General features: G+C 39.3%; 1 protein-coding gene across 1 annotated transcript in view; it reads right to left on the reverse strand.

The window, feature by feature from the left end:
* Window positions 1–17,807, reverse strand: part of MALRD1 (MAM and LDL receptor class A domain containing 1) — a 787,803-nt gene that overhangs the window by 303,860 nt on the left and 466,136 nt on the right. Inside the window, 1 exon segment of the mRNA XM_030202038.1 lies at window positions 5,362–5,523. Within this exon segment, the coding sequence (XP_030057898.1) occupies window positions 5,362–5,523 (162 nt within the window).

Here is a 17,807-nt window from a genome sequence, read left to right on the forward strand (position 1 = left end):
GTTGGGCAGACTGGATGGATCATACAGGTCTTTATCTGCCATCATTTACTATGTTACTATGTTTACTCTGTTACTATGTAAACAGACTTCAGTATATTTTGGTTTAAGAAATAAAGAATTCTTGTTTACATTCCATACTTTGCTGTTTTGTGAAGGCTCAGCACTGAACCCTCACTCACGCTATCACAGGAGTGTTATTGGGTACAGTTTCCCAATGTCCCTACCCTCCTGATCTCAATCATACTGTCCTGAGCTGTGAAGATATCCAAGGTGGAGTTTCAGTTTGTGAAAATAAGGTATCAGGAAAAAATAAGCTATACCTGTATTTACATAGCGTTTCATCTTTTGCACTATTGTAGTTCAGAGGGTTCATAGATTGTATGCTCCAAATCAGTTATTCTAAATCATCCCATCTCTATCTACCAGAAATGTTTTTTTGTTTTATTTTCTTTGAGTACTTTGCTATTATGACAAGTATGATTAACCTGAGGAAATAATTCTTCACAGAAAGTTGGTGGTGAATTCGTGGAATGGTCTTCCAGTGGAAGTGGTTGAGATGAAAACAGAATCTGAATTCAAGAGAGCTTGGGTCAAGTACAAAGGATCTCTAAGAGAGTGATAGGGAGAGTAGATGGCATGGATGGTCAGATTGGATAGACCATATGGTCTTTATTTATCTGCCTACATTTTTCTCTGTTTCTATGTACCATATAATTGTATTTCCACCCAGGCATGATTGGCACCTCACCAATGTAAATGACAAACAGGTGTATTTCTTTATCTTGCCTGAGCTGCATAGGCTTTTGTGATGCTCATCATTTATATGTACCTTGAACTCACCAAAGCTTTGAAAAACATTTTCCAATTAACTCCATGAAATTGTGGCATATGCTTCTTTTTATTGCAAATAGACTCCATGACATGCTTTGTGACCCTCATTACTTGGCTGCTTGCAAACTAGACAACACTGATCTTATCGGAACAGACCAAAACATATCATTTATTGTGGGCTGAGTTTTATACAATCCGTATGCAATCTTGCATTACAATTTTCCTTGCAGTATTCTTGGCAATATCCAGACCAGGACAGTGTTTCCATCACTACAGATTGCTATCATATCTGTGACTATTTATACAGTCTTGTACTACTACTAATTCCTTATGAAAGGATAGCTGGGATTTCTTATCAAAGTGCTTTCATCAGCTCTGTTTCTTCTTTTTTATTTACATAAAATAATTGAAAAAGGGGCCTTTGAGAGGCCCGGGAGGCCTCTAGAAACATATCGTTGTATATAATGCAGGAAATTTTCTTTTATAATTGGAAGTTTACTCATCACAGCTTGAATAAGGGTCTAAATAATTTCATGCAGCAGAAGAGAGGGTCCAAAAATACACAAGTCCAACAGGCAACACAAAAAAGCACAAAAGGGCCTCCAAGGTTGGAATAACGCACAACTTTTAATGGAAGGAGACCCAACATGGGCCATGTTTTGGTGCTCAAAGCTCCTACCTCAGGGGTCAAGAGAGTGACATCTTGAATACCAATGAGCGTGCAAACCATGTTATGGTAAACTCACTGTACAATTCGATATAAAAACTTTAGCAAGTATCAGCTAATTCTAAAATGTGCATGCAATTTATAGAATAGGAGCGAACAAAACAAAAGTACAAGGAGCCTTCAATGGTGGGACCTGACATGTTCCATGTTTTGCCAAACCACCTGCATCAGGGGTCTATCAATATAGACGTTGTTCAATAACGTGAAATCAGTCCCACAGGTTTCTCTCATGAGGGGCACTGCTTAAAGATTTTTGTCGCTATCACATTTTTTAGTGTCTTTTCAATGTTTTTGAGACTTTTATCCCAGAAATATTGACTGATTTGACATTACTGAACAACGTCTATGCTGATAGACCCCTGACACAGGTGGTTTCGCAGGAAACACGGACAGTGTCGGGTCTGACTAATAAATACTGTTGACACTCCCACCCTCGAAGGCTCCTTGTGCTTTTGTTTTTTCGCTTTGTTGGGTGTACTTTGGACTCCCTAGCTATCTTGCGTTCCATTTATAGAATAAGTTCAGTTATACACACATAATTTAATTACCTAGTAGGCTGCTAATTGGCATTAACAACCCATTATTAGTTGTAATTGGCAGTAATCAGCAGTGATGTCTGTTCCTGCCACTAATCAATATTCTATAACCCACGCGTGAAAATTCCAGAGCAGGCAACTGCAAGGAGGGCATGGATCTGGGAAGGGCATAGGCGGATCTAGGGTATGCACATGGGTTATAGCAATGTTTTTCAAGTCCAGTCCTGGAGTACGCCTTGCCAGTCAGGTTTTCAGGATATCCACAATGAATGTGCATGAAAGAGATTTGCATAAAATGGAGGCAGTGTATGCAAATAAAATTCATGCATATTCATTGTGGATATCCTGAAAACCTGACTGGCAAGGGGTACTCCAGGACTGGACTTGGGAAACACTGGGTTATAGAATACTTGCAGTTAAATGCTCAACTGCCTACAGTTTGGCATGAGCATTTGTACCAGGCATTTGGCTGGTGTGTTGGTGCCTACAGTTAGGTACATAAATGCAGGCTTATACCAATATTCTATAACAGCAAATGATCTTTTGAGAATTACCCCTGTAAGTATGCATATACTGGTATTCTAAACATTTATGTGCATAACAGGTATGTAAATGTTAAGGCTCGATATTCAGACCTCGGGAGGCAGCCCGTATAAGTGCCGAAGTCTATGCTGGCCCCGGATATTCAATGCTGGGACATGTTTGGTGATCAGCATTGAATATCTGTTTTTTTTTTTCTGGCTACATATTAACTGGCTGTGTGAATATTCAGTGCCGGCCAGTTATGTTTATAGTAGCCAAAGGTAGGACTGCTATATAAGAGGTCTGATTACTGCTAAACTTAGACGACCAGTGCTTGAATATTAGCAGTTAGATGGCTGGTTAAATAGCACTCAATATCGGCCGGTTAGTGTCCACTTTATAGAATTACCCACTTAAAATTCTGTTTTTAGGTGCCAAAAATGCACCTTTTTGAAATGCATTCTATAAGGAAAAGCAGGCGCCCGGTTTTCTTTACAGGATACTAGTGAAATAGGTTGAAAACACAGCAATATTTTAGCTGCAATCACTTACAGCAGCCATACAGCTGGTGTTAGTGTTGGCATCGAGATTATTAAAGAATGCGCATACATTATAGTTTTTTATGTGGGCTCAGCTTCACCCAAATTCCATCCATGTGAATATCCACCTGCAAAGTACGCACCATCAAATATTGGCATGTACTTACAGAATACCATGTAGCTGGAAAATGGTCCTGTGCGTGTGTATGTGTCAACATACCTGCATAAATAACTTGATATCAGCATAAATCTAGGCGACTCCATATAGAACTACCCCTATAGGGGTAATTTTATAAAGGTATTTCATATTTATATGACAGTACACATATATAAAAAGTAGCTTATATATTACCATGTGTGTATCAGAATGCATGAATAGAAAAACACATATTCTTTTATAAAACTCTGTAGTAGGCATCTTCGGGGCAGATTTAGGGCACAGCACAGGTAGAGCCATAAGTTATCACCTAGATTCTATATACAGCACCCAAATTTGGGCCCAGAAATTGATCTGTTTGCAAACAAGCCATGAACTAGCAATAACTGTAAGCATCCATTTATAAAATTGCCCCTTAGCAGTTTGTTAGCTTTTTTTTCTGTCCTAAATTGAACTGCTTAGCTATATGGAAAGCAGATGAATATTGCTGCTACAGGTAGAGCTAGGAGAAATGCTTTTGATCTGCTTCAGCATTACGGTGATAATCCCATAACAGTGCTCCTCTTCTTAGGTGCTAAGGAGGGGCCTATTTATGAGCTGATCACAGAGCCCTTGAAAGCTCTTCCTCTGGACAGAGCTAAAGAATGCTATCTGGATGCGGAATCCTGTATGACCCTTTCCAAATGCAAAACGTTGTGTGTGTGTCATGTTATATATGTAGAGGTCAATGTTCAGCCAATGGATATTCAATTAAAGATATCCAGTTGGGTCATCCCTGAAGGAGATTTCAAAAGATATCCTGTTAGGTATAGTTCTTTGAAAATACCCAGTCGAAACTACCCCAAAAACGTTAAGCAGTTAACTTGAGGAGTGGTATCTTTTTACCCTACCCAACTGCTTAAAGTTAACCAGATAGTGGTCAATATTGGTACTCTTTGTTTAGTTTTTAGCCGCATCCTCAGCACCTCCTCACACCTCTTTTACTTAACTGCCCCAGCACTCATTTATAGACTTAACAGAGTTGATCTTGATTATTCTCCAAGCAGCACATTTAAAAAATAACACTACAATTTGAAAGACAGCAAATCTAATGATATCTACCAAGCGTTCCATGTGCTTAATTTGTTTTATAGAATACTAGTGTAGCAGGGCAAATAGCATCTACATTTTAGGCTAATTATTTAGTGTAAATGTTTGTGCCTAAATTGCCAATGCATGTGCATAAATTATAGCATTCTATAATTTACATGCATAACTGTGTCCCATCCAGACTCCAAGAAATGTCCACAGCAGAAGCAGGAAGACACCCTCTAAGGAAATCCAAAAGGAACCAAAAGAAAGAGGATGACACAATGACATGAGTGTCTCATGGTTCCTTGTACTGATACCACAATGCTGTAGATACTGCTGCTCTATTGTGTTTTGCCATTACACCAGATATTATATTCATCAGTTTGAGTGCCCTGAATGTTTTGATTGTGACCCCTGAGACAGTGGGCTGCGACCGCTGAAACATGGACTGTGTCAGGCCTTCCTCTCTGGTGCTTCAAAAAAGTATCTTGTTTCACCTCCCTGGTGTATTCATCATTGTGTCATCCTCTACTTTCATATGGTTCCCCCCTTGTGCACACTCACTTTCACATTGTATTTAGACACCAGCTATGTGTGTGTATATGCATATCCATGCCAGCATTCTGATCATTTACACGTGTGCTACCATTAAGAGGTGTTATTTTACTGTTAACCCCAGTTATCAATAACTAGGTCTCACTGCATAAAATGGGACATCTTAACAGTAGCCCATATTGAGAACTTTTCTTCTGATAAGTTTAACAGGTATCACTAAAATGTATAAGTCCCTTTGAATATTGGCCTGAATAAAATGAGCCTAGAAAATAAGCAGAAACAGAAAGGTCCCACATGAGTTGGTGTTAGAATCTGGTGATAATCCCAGGAGTTTACTTGACTGTTAGTTCTGTACAATGACCATTAGCGTGCTCATTCACTCTAACTTAAATTGCTTTGCATAACTGAGAAACATTGTTTTACCTGGTGTGTGATCTGTTATATTGCCACTTTGTCCTATGACGACATTACTGCCTATAGTCCAATCAAAGCTGTCATCAGAATCTTGTGTGAGCCCACAGGTAGTAGTCCAATTTTGCCCTGGTGTTTCAAAGTTACAGCTTCCAGTGACATCTGTGTATTGACCTAGGGACGGAGAGGAGAAAAAAATTAGCCCCATGTACAAAAAAAATATCAACATGTAAATTTCAGAAATTCTACTTATAAAAGCTTCAGATGCTATGATAAGGTGTTGATTTTAGAAGCTCTAGTTATGATTTATATGGCATTTTATACATGTATCTCAGATACTCAAGGAAAACTCAGTTTTAGAAAGTCAGTATTTACATGTGTAAATCTATACAGTACTATGTACGGATGGAAAGGGAATGGGGCTTGAATGGATTCAAAATCTACATATTTATTTCCCATTTCAGGAAGGAAATGCATGTCAGAATTTACAGTTGCTCCCGACATGTATAGATTTTTTTAAAATTCTTGTTTTGGGCAGCCATTTATAGGAGGGACTCAGGGAGGTCTCCTCCTGAATCTGCCATTATTTTTCCCCCACAAAATTGTAAGTGCAGAAAGATTGTAGTCTCTGTACTTAATTAGATGCATTTAAATGAATAGGTTTCCAAAATGGTAGACATAAGTATTTACATGTGCAGGTCAGAAATACCCTTTTACAGAAACAAGTGTCGGTATTTACACATTTAAGTTGCCTCTTAATATTTTCTGCATTTGCAATGGCAAAATGAAGGCTTCTGCCATATTTAAACCTAATACTATAAAAGTCATCAAAACTTGCATGTGCAAATTTTGACACATTCCCAATTTGCACATGCAATTTAATTAAATAATGAGCTAATTAGCACCAATAATTGCCTTTTTAACAAGCAATTATTAGCACTAATTAGATTTAATTAGAATATACACTCCTGCTGGAATTCTGCATCAAAAAAATCAAAATTCAGGGCAAAATAATTCAAAATTCTATGCACCAAAATTACAGTCTCTCCCTGCACATAGATACCATCTATATTTTTCTAGCATCCATATTTTTTCCAGCCCCCTCCCTGCTCCCACACATAGCATCCATCTTTACAGCCCCCTTGCCTCCTTCCCTCCCTCCCTCCACCCACATACCTTTTTTACAGCCTCCCTCCCCCATCCATACACAAAGCATACTCAGGTAGGCTCGGGGGTGGGGAGTAGCAGGGCAATCACTGCTTGGGGGGTGACAGTTACAGCAGGCGGCGGGAGGCCAGTTAGAGTGCAGATTGTACACAAGCATGTGGAATTCTGTGCAAATTCTGTGCTCCACAGTTGTGTAGAATTCCTGCAGTTGTAAATATACTGTATAAATTTAGGAGTAAGATCTGTGCCTAAATTTTACATGTGAGTAAAAAAAGGGTGTGCAGAAATGGGAGGATCATGGGTGGAATGGGAGAGTTTCTAGCATTTATGAATGTTGTTATAGAATAAGTTGGTGCAAATGACTGTGCCTAAAGTTAGGAACAATTTCCAGCTACAAGCGCTATTCTGTAAACTGCTTCAAACTTTAAGAACATAAGAATAGCCATACTGGGTCAGACCAGTGGTCCATCTAGCCTAGTATTCTGCTTCCAACAGTGGCCAATCCAGGTCACAAGTACCTGGCAGAAACCCAAATAGTAGCGCTGCTCATAGAAAAGTACTTTTGTCAATGCCGATAATTTCAGCCCCATATAAAGAATTCACCCCTTAGCTACCACATGCACATGCTGTCCTGTATGTATTTTAGGAAAGGTTCTACACTGACAGACCATTTCATAAAATACCATCAGAACTGAACACGTTTCTATATTCTATCTAAAATGGTCCTTCATGAATAGTAAAAGAGAAGAATGATTTCTTCATGTGCATCACATAGGAATAAAAGTCAAACTCTGATGAAAAATGGTGAGGGACGTAGGTTTGCACAATGTAGGAAGAATAAATGTTTTTGAAGTGCTAAATTTTGGAAGCATCATAAGGAAAGACATTCTTTCTTCACACTTAATTTGGATATGGTCATCTACATTTGTTTTCCATATTTTTGGGGGTGAACACTTGTTTCTAATTGGTTAAATATTCCAATACATAAGCATCAATATTTTCTAGATTGCAAACAAATATTGTCTTCTTTTCTTTATTATTATTTTTATTTTGTTTTAATTTTTATTTCATATAGATCTTCTTTCTAGGTCTCCTAAATGCCCTATAGAGCTCTATTTTTCAAGTCTGAAGTACCTCATAGTCAATCTGATTTTTAAGATATTCATATTAAATATTTTTGAAATAGATTTCCACCCAATGGAGGCTTAATGCTGGGATGAAAAATATTGCTATAGACTGGTAGTATACATAGACAATATTTGAATATGAGATCCAAGGAAAATTCAGGTAGCAAATTTAATTCAAACCCATTTTGATCCACGGGTTTCATTGGATCGTGATTTAAAAAAAAATCTAGAAGACTTTGATCTGTAAATAGCAAACTTTGACCAGATTGTTTAAAGAATCAAGAGAAAGGGGACTGTTGATGGGGGCGGTAGGAGAGGATGAAGACAGCCTTGTATAAACAGTGTGATTGCTTAGTGATCTGCCAGTCTTTTACTTGTCTGGGCTGAAAAGATTTCCCATGTTGATTGTCAAAGTAAACCTCAATATCACTCGATTGACCTTTACGTTTTAGGTAGAAATAAAGGTCATTAAAAATGTTACAGCTGATACTTTTTATCACCTAAAGGTTGTTTCATTGACCTTTAATTCTACGTTTTCCATCACACTGCTATTTTTATTAAAGCCCCAAAAGAAAATCTTACATCTCAAATGTTCATTAGTCTAAAAGGTTACTGCCAACTTGTTTTTCTTTTGCAAATTGTTTTTGTTAGTGTAACAGGAAGGATAGAACTGATGTTCTAAATTACAGCTGCAGTGAAGTCTTGATTCTACAACCAGTATCTGCAACCTGGCAGATCAGATTTTCCATCTTGCAATCTACAACTGACTGAGGTCAGCTGCTGCCAGTTCACTTGATAAGGAGAAGGCAGCATAACAGAAACTGATTTCTTTTAACTGCAGACAGCCCTATCAGAGTCTCTTTGGATAACACTCTTAGAAAAGAAAGGGCTGTTTGCCACATAAAGTGCCATGCTGATCTCCACATTTTAAAATACTGGGGATTGAGGATAGCCAGGTGATCACAGAGCCCTTGAAAGCTGTCCATCCAGGCAGGGCTAAATACTTCTATCTGGATACTGAATCCTATGTGACTCCTTTTCAAAAGCAAAACGTGTGTGTGTGTGTGTGTGTGTGCCGTGTTACATAAGTAGAGGTCAATATTCAGCCAATGGATATCCAGATTAAAGGTATCCAGATGAGTCATCCCTCAAGGAGATTTCAAAAAGATATCCTGCTAGGTGTAGCTGTTTGAAAATGCCCAGTCAAACACTACCCCAAAACCATTAACCAGTTAACTTCAGGAGAGGTATCTTTTTATCTTACCCAACTGCTTAAAGTTAACCGGATAGAACTAGATTCTATAAATGGTGCCACAAATCGGTGCTGTAAAATGTAAGCGCTGAACACTATTCTAGTAAAGATCCCATACTAACAATAAAATAGTGCTAAGCACATAAATGATGCCTAACTTTAGGCACCAATTGAGTCTATTCTGTAACAATGTTCAATAACTGGGAATGCCCTGGAATGCCCCCAAAAATACCCCATCCATGTCCCTTGAAATTACACACCGAAGGAGTTCCGCACACAGCGTTATAGAATATAATGTACACGTAAATCCCAATTAACGCCAATAATTGGTTGTTAACAGCCAAGTATTGGTGCTGATTGGCTCATTAATCAATTAAGTTGCATGTGCAAATTGGCTATGCACGCTGATTTTCATGCACAACTTTAGTCACCATATATAGAATCCAGGAGATAGTGCTAAATATTGGTACTCATTATTTAATTTTTAGCTACATCCCCAGCACCTCTTCACACCTCTTTTACTTAACTGCCCTGGCACTCAATTATAGATTTTATAGAGTTGGTTTGATTATTCTCTAAACAATACAGTTAAACAACAGAAATTCATTTAAAGGTCACTTATATAACACAGCAGTCTGAAAGACAGTAAGGGGTCCTTTTACTAAGCCGCGTAGGCGCCTACGCATGCCCAACATGTATCAATTTGGAGTTACCGCCTGGCTACCATGTGGTCCAGGTGGTAATTTTGTTTTTTATGCGCATCCGCTACATGCACTGGAAAATAATTTTTATTTATTTTCCTGTGCATGGCGGAAACCTGGCAGTAATTGTCATTCTACATGCATAGACAATTACCACACTGTTGCCGCATGAGACTTTACCGCTAGATAAATGGGTGACGGTAAGGTCTCAGGCCCAAAATGGACGTGCGCCAATTTTTACTTTGCCACATGTCCATTTTCGGCTTTAAAAAAGAGGCCTTTTTTTGCAGGTGCGCTGAAAAATGGACCTGCACATGTCCAATACACGCACCTACACCAGCGCAGACCACTTTTTGGCACACCTTAGTAAAAGGACCCCTAAATCTATTGACACCTACCAGGCATCAGAACTTAAGACGTGTCAACTAGGTCAGACCACAGGTCAATCAAGTTCAACATCCTTTTATTCAACAAGGAACAAGAGGAGGGAAGGGATTCTGGATTTAGCGAATGCCTTTTCAGTAGCAGCTCAAGGAGAGTTACATTCAGGGACAGTAGGTATGTGGCCAATCAAGGTCAAGTACTTTATTTATTTTATTTATTTGTTTTATTTATATCCCACATTTCCCCAACTAGTTGTAGGCTCAATGTGGCTTACATAGTACCGGAGAGGTGTTACAGACTCTGGTGTAAACAAATACAAAGTGATGTTGTGGTAAGATAAAGTTCATGTGGCACAGCCACACTAGGGAATCGTACAATGGAAGAGTTGTGTTATGTCCATTACGTTCTTTAGTTTTGGTGTGTTGCAGAGATCAGGCATTTTTGTTGGATCGGTAGGGTATGCCTTCCAGAAGTTTAGGTGGTCGTTGATAGTTTTCAAGGCTTTTAGTAATGCGTTCCACAGTTGTGTGCTTATGTAGGAAAAACTGGACACATAAGTTGATTTGTATTTGAGTCCTTTGCAGCTTGGGTAGTGCAGATTTAGGTACGTTCGTGGTAGGATCCCAAAAAGCAAATCCACCCTTTTGTTACCACTCTCATGGATAAGCAATGGCTTTCTCAAGACTATGTGGCTAATAATGAATTACAGACTTTTTTCTCCAGGAACTTGTATACATGCTTTGTGAAGTCAGTTAACAACCTTGACCATATCTTCTGGTAAGAAATTCCATGTAATTGTGAGTTAACTAAAAAAAAAAAAATATATATATATATATATACAATATATATATATATATATATATATATATATATATATATATATTTTTTTTTTTAGTTAACTCACAATTACATGGAATTTCTTATATATATATTCTCCTTTTTTTTAAATGTGCTACCTAATGTTGTGTTTGCTTTTTTCAAATCAGTGTTTTGTTTGCATATTTGCACTGCAGCTTGATTACAGAAAGTATGACTTGTCTTGCATATAAAGTCAGTAATAGAAAAAAGAAAGTCAGAAAGAAAGCCAAAAAGGCTGACCTATGAAACATTTCCTTCATGCTGTAATTGTGAGAAAACCATTTTACATGACCAAGGCCCCGGGACTAACTCAAAATCATGCAGATCGTGTGAATTCCTTTTGGTAGATAGAGAGGCTCATTTTCAAAGCACTTAGCCTCCCAAAGTTCCATAGAAACCTATGGAACTTAGCCTCCCAAAGTGCTTTGAAAATATGCCTCATAGAATTATTTCCCCTTAGGAGACAGGCTGATTTAAAACTGAAATGCTGTGATGCGCCAACTTACCTCAGCTTATATGAAGTCCTGCTCTGTGTATTCTTTATCCCAGTGTTGCACACTCCAACACTAATGGCACAATGACTCCCAAACACCAGAGAGAGAATGATTATTATGACAATCATTAGCTGTAAATTGGAGTGAGATCGTACTCCACATACTCTGTCTTAGGAGTGAAGTTCATTACTGGCATGATATGCATAAAATTAACTCATACTATATTTGCTTAAAAATTATGACTTAAAGGCAAACTCAAAAGAAAGGGAAAGACCTTGGAACTTTAATGGCTTCATACAGCAACATAACTAATACCGCATAAGATGACTCATTACAACTACAGATCATGAAACTTCTCCTCTCAAAGGAGTTCAAAACAAAAGAGTTGAAGACATGAAAAAAAGATCTGTAAAAGTTAGAAGAATTGCCTAATATTTGGCAGATAAAAGTTAATGCAAAGAAGTGCACAACGATGCATTTGGGGAGTAGAAATCCAAAGAAGCCATATGTGCTAGGAGGTGAGAGGCTGATATGCACAGACAGGGAGACGGACCTTAGAATGATATTATCCAAGGATCTGAAGGTGAAGAAACAGTGTGACAAGGTGGTGGCCAAAAGCATGCTAGGCTGCATAGAAAGAGGCATAACCAGCTGAAGAAAGGAGGTGTTGAAGCCCCTGTACAAGTCATTGGTGAAGCCCCACTTGGATTGTTGCATTCAGGTTTGGAGTCTATATCTTGCTAAGGATACAAAACGACTTAAAGTGGTCCAGAGGAATGTGACAAAAATGGTATGGGGCTTGCGTCAAAAGTTGTTTGAGACTGGAAGACCTTAATATGTATACCCAAGAGGAAAGAAGGGACAGAGGAGAAATAATACAGGTGTTTACATATTTGAAAGTTATTGACATAGAAACCAATCTTTTCCAGAGAAGGCGAAAAGGTAAGACTGGAGGATATGAATTGAAGTTGTGGGGTGGTAGACTTAGGAGTAATATCAGGAAATTCTTTTTCATGGAGAGGATAGTCGATCACTGGAATGCCCACCTGAGGGAGGTGGTAGAAACAAAAATGATGACAGAATTCAAAAAGGCGTGGGATGAACAGAGGCTCTCTAATTAGAAAATGGATATTATAACAAAACAAAACTTAAATGACTGCATGTACGTTGATGTGTCAAGTGGCGCTTAGGTGTCAACTCCGGCCATTTAGAACTAAGGCTGGGACTGGGGAGACTTGTACAGTCTGTGTCCCGCATATGGCAATCTGGTTTAGAATGGGCTGGAGAGGGCTTTGACAGCAACTCCAGTAGTTGGAATGTAAGGACAGTGCCGGCGGACTTCTATGGTCTATGCCCAGAAATGCCAAAGAAAGATAATGACCAAGTATTTTATATCACATTCATTGTTGGTTTAATCATGAATTGATAATGAGTATGACTGGGCAGACTGGATGGACCATTCAGGTCTTTATTTGCTGTCATTTACCATGTTAATATGAAGCTCATTTTTAAAGCACATTGACTTACAAAGTTGCATAGATTACTATGGGGCCCTTTTACAGAGTGGCGGTAAACCCAACGTGGGCTTAACACACGTTCTTTCGGGACTACCGCCGGCCCAATGTGGCTGCCGGTGGTAGTCCCGCCCCAAGTACGCGTCATTTTGGGGGGAAAAAGAAACCCCCCAGAAATGGCTTGCGTGGTGGTAATCAGGCAATGCCACGTGCTACTACTACTACTATTAAACATTTCTATAGTGCTACTAGACTTACGCAGCACTGTACATATTAACATGAAAAGACAGTCCCTGCTCAACAGAGCTTACAACCTAAGTTGGACAGATGAACAGACAGCTAGGGGTGGGGAAATTGCAGTGGTAGAGGTGTTAAGTGAGGGTGTTGAGTAAGAGAGTCATGGTTAGGAGTCGAAAGCAGTAGTGCTGCCTGGTTACTGCCAGGTTAATACAGGAGCCCTTATTGCCACCTCCAAGCCCCCCCCCCCCCCCCGGGTGCATTCTTCCCACCTGCTGGGGTGCTGGGAGCAGCCGCGTGGCTGTCGGCTCCGCTGGTTCCCTGCTCCTTCTGTCCCGGAACAGGAAGTAACAGCAGAGGGAGCAGGGAACCAGTGGAGCCAACAGCTGTGCAGCTGCTCCCTGCACCCCTTCCTGCAGCGTGCACCCGGGGCAAACCGCCCCCACTGCCCCGCCTTCAGTACACCACTGTGTTTCTGTATAAATTGCCTGCATCAGGGGTCCAAATGGATAAGCATGCCAGCAACTGGCAGTGCCTCTGGCATAAAGTTAGCAACAGCAATCCCTACAAACGCCATGTTTTACCAGTTGCTGCCTCAGGGGTACTCTCATACAATCAACGTAACTACCTTCCTATGACACTCCTTGCCACTTACCACCAGGCTTGCTCCAAATCTGCTCTTTGAACAGTTGGATATGCAGCAGAAATTACCCTTGCAATGTTTCTTGTTTTCTCCCAACATTTTCCAGACAGCACCATTTTGGACATGTGAAATGGTCTCCGAGCCATGCACAAGTTTTCTAAATTTGATGCATGTAATATAGGATCCTTTATCCTGGCGAAGCCCCAGGATATATGACAGAGCTCATAGACCTGACAACCAGAAACACAATCAGATCAACAAAAACATACCTAAATCTTCACTACCCAAGCTGCAAAAGACTCAAATACAAATCGACTTATGCAAGCAGCTTCTCCTACATAAGCACACAACTGTGGAATGCACTTCCAAAAGCCGTGAAAACAACATATGACCATCTAAATTTCAGGAAATCACTAAAAACCTACCGATTCAAAAAAGCATACTTTACTTTCATAACCTAAAAGCCTGAACCCTGCTACACAACTAACTAAAGCTAGTAATGGACTCGACGCAACTCCACCTCTCTACGATTCCCAAATGTGTCTGTAACACATGTATCTTATTCTACCATAATACCACTTTGTATTTATTATTTACCGGCTTGGCGTATGCCTACGGTATTATGTAAGCCACATTGAGCCTGCAAATATGTGGGAAAATGTGGGATACAAATGTAACAAATAAATAAATAAATATTTGACCCTGTTGAAGCCATATAAGCTGGCAAAACGGGTCCTGTTGGAAAAGATTCATTATGAAGTGAAGTTTGGCATGTTAATTACTATGGCTTAAAACAGGCACATTGAAGATTCATCATAATTTTGGATCTGTTTTGTGAGCTCCATTATATATTTTTGGACATATTTTTGGATATAATTTCTGATATTTTTTATATTTCTTGAAGAATTTGAATAAACAATATTTGGAATATATTTGCTGTGTGCACTTTTGGAAATTTTTGGAGAAACCCTCTTTTATTGCTATAAATTTTCCTTGGTCATCATCTCACACCTCACCTTATTGCCATCAGAAGGACTACTTACATTGAATAATTTCCAAATGCAGCAGGATTGCTTTTTGCACATATAAGCCTTTCAATCCTCAGCTCATTATAGCACTTTAATTGTCACCATGTCACACCCTTTCTATTGTACCAAACTCTTTAATGCTCCCATATTTTTCTTACTTCTACTATCTGTGCCTGTTTCAGTTCTGACCCTGTTACAATATCAATTTTCATATGTGTTGCAGTAGGTTATAATGGTGCAAACACTTCATATAACTTGTTTTGAGCTCTTTTGTTAGAAAATTGTGCAAAATGATGATGATCATTTATATGGCCTAGAGCATTTCCCATTTTCCACCGGGGCTCAAAGGTTCCATAGCTTATCACGTAACTTTGTAAGTCTAAATAGTTTGGAAATATGCCCCACTGTCTCTCAAAATCCCCACTTTAAAAACATTTCTAGGAAAAAGACATTTTCTTCCCCTCCCCCTTTTTTGGCAGGTAGGGTAACATCATGCAACATCTAGAAATGATGTGATTGCTGAATTCCATTTTGATCCCCTTCAAGCTTTTCTTTTTTCTTGCAATTTTAATAAATTGGTGTCTCTGCTGTAAGCCAAACGTGGCTTTGGAATTCTTCCCAAAATTCTAATTGGAGCTTATCTGCTGCAGCTGGCATGAATGTTCCCTTGCCTGAAAGTACACATTGGACTTTATAAAGAACACGTGAAAAAATACTTGAAAGCTGCAAAGGCTTTCTCTCTCTTTTTTTTTCTTCCATTTATCTTTTCTCTGGCTGTTCAAGCTGCCATTCATTTTTGATCCCCTCTGTGTTATTTGATCATCTTTTCTCCTGCAGAGAATGGGCACAGAGAACAAAGTATTAACAGCCTAACTATAACTGCTGTGTGCAGAGCTATGATATTATCCAGTTCCAGGAGGGAGATTTTAGGCCAGTCCTGAATTTCTGGGTAGAATCAAGGTCTCGCTACAGGGAGAAGGAGGAGATGATTATATGCGCATTACAATACACTCAGGCTTCAAATGCCATGTCAGGTATTATAAGGATACATTGTTCAATATTAAAAGTATATCCTTGCTTTGTGTCTGCAAGATGTTTGATTTTTTTTTTTGTAGAAATTCTATCTTAAGGAGAAATTAGGTCTTACCTGCTAATTTGTTTTCCTATAGTTCCTCTAGACCAGCACAGATGGGTTATGCATTCCTTTCAGCAGGTGAAGACTGAGAACAACTGAGCTTTAAGTAAGCCTGTAAGTGGGCTGTGCAATCGCCAGGAAGCCAGTCTATGCCTAGCCAAGCAGATTTCCGTTAGAAAAGGAAAGAAAAGAGAAAATACCACACAACCAACCCATCTCATTTTCACTGCCTTTATCTCATGACTAAGTGTTTCTGAGCTGCTGCCACCTAGAGTTGGAATAACCCATAGCAGAGCCCGGACAAGGCTGATCTGGACACTAAAGTTACAAAAGAAACTTAACACTTGTGTACATATATACATTCAGTAATTAGTTTGTTTGTTTTTTCCTTAAGAGCCAAGACACAGAGCACAAGCACCAAACAACCAACACCTTGCCACAGAGATGAATCCAGGTCAAGGAAAACAGGATTCTAGTAATTATTAGGAAAAGGATGGTAAATAAGACTGGGAATACTATAATGCTTCTGTATCGTTCCATGGTGCAACCTCACCTTGAGTACTGCATTCAGTTCTGGTCACAGTACCTCAAAAAAGATATAACAGAATTAGAAAATATTCAAAGAAGAGCAACCAAAATGATAAAGGAAATGAAACTCCTCTCATATGAGGAAAGGCTAAAGAGTTTAGGGCTCTTCAGCTTGGAAAGGAGGCAGTTCAGTGGAGATATGACTGAGGTCTACAAAATCCTAAGTGGTGTAGAATGAGCAGAAGTAAATCAATTTTTTCGTCTTTCAAAAAGAACAAAAGAGTAAGGGACACTCAATGAAGATACATGGAAACACTTTTGAAAAAAATAGGAGGAAATATTTTTCACTCAACAAATAGTTAAGCTATGGAACTCACTGCTGGAAGATGTAGTAAGTTGTTAGCATATATGGATTTTAAAAAGTTTTGGCAACGTTTCTGGAGGAAAAGTCCGTAGTCCGTAGTTGCCTTAATCCAACGTGCAATAGTCGCCTACAAACTTGCCTCTCCTTCAGCCACCTATCAAGACAAACAGGTGATCAGAGCACCGAAAGTCCTCTGTAACACGCAGATACTTATGGAAAATCCTATGGATGTCCAGATGATACAGACACCTCTACTTATCCGACCTAGACTGGTCACATAGCACTGGCAGAGACACTGATTGATTCACATGAAAAGATGACGCAACCTTAGGGAGGAAGGAAGGAATCATTTGGAGTTCCACCTTGTCCTAAACAAAACTGTAGAAAAGACTCCCTGCATAAAAGAGCCTGTAATATGGGAATGTCCTGTCCTGAAGCTAAGCCACGAGAAGCACTGCTTTCAAGGTCTGATCCTTTAGAGAACAACCAGATAAAGGCTGGAAAAACAACTCAGGCCCCATTCCGTGCTTAGCACTGGGACCACAGCCTACAAGGCCACCAGCCTTTGAAGAGTATCCCGGACTGCTCTGACCTTCCAATGAGAATTTTCCTTTTTTAACTATTCCCTTCTCATATATTATTCTCATTGATTGTTGCAAAATTATTATGATTTTTTTGAGGTCCCCTGAAGAAGACATAGTTGCTGAAACACGGCTTGTGTTGAAACTTTTTGGTCAAGTGCATCCTGTTTACTGCGTGCAGATATTGTATTGAGAATACTCCCACTGTGTTTAAGGAATAAAAAAGATTATTTAATCTTGGACCATGTATTGGTGCCTCCCACTCTTTCATTTTGAACTGGGGCAGAGAAGAGGACCCTCCCTGGTTGACCCTAGACTTGGTTGTTTCTGATTTTCGGCGATAATGGAAACCAAGGACGTCCATCTCAGAAACGACCAAATGCTAGCCATTTGGTCATGGGAGGAGCCAGCATTTGTAGTGCACTGGTCCCCCTGACATGCCAGG

This window comes from Microcaecilia unicolor, chromosome 1 (assembly GCF_901765095.1).
Source record: "Microcaecilia unicolor chromosome 1, aMicUni1.1, whole genome shotgun sequence".
NCBI lineage: Eukaryota > Metazoa > Chordata > Amphibia > Gymnophiona > Siphonopidae > Microcaecilia > Microcaecilia unicolor.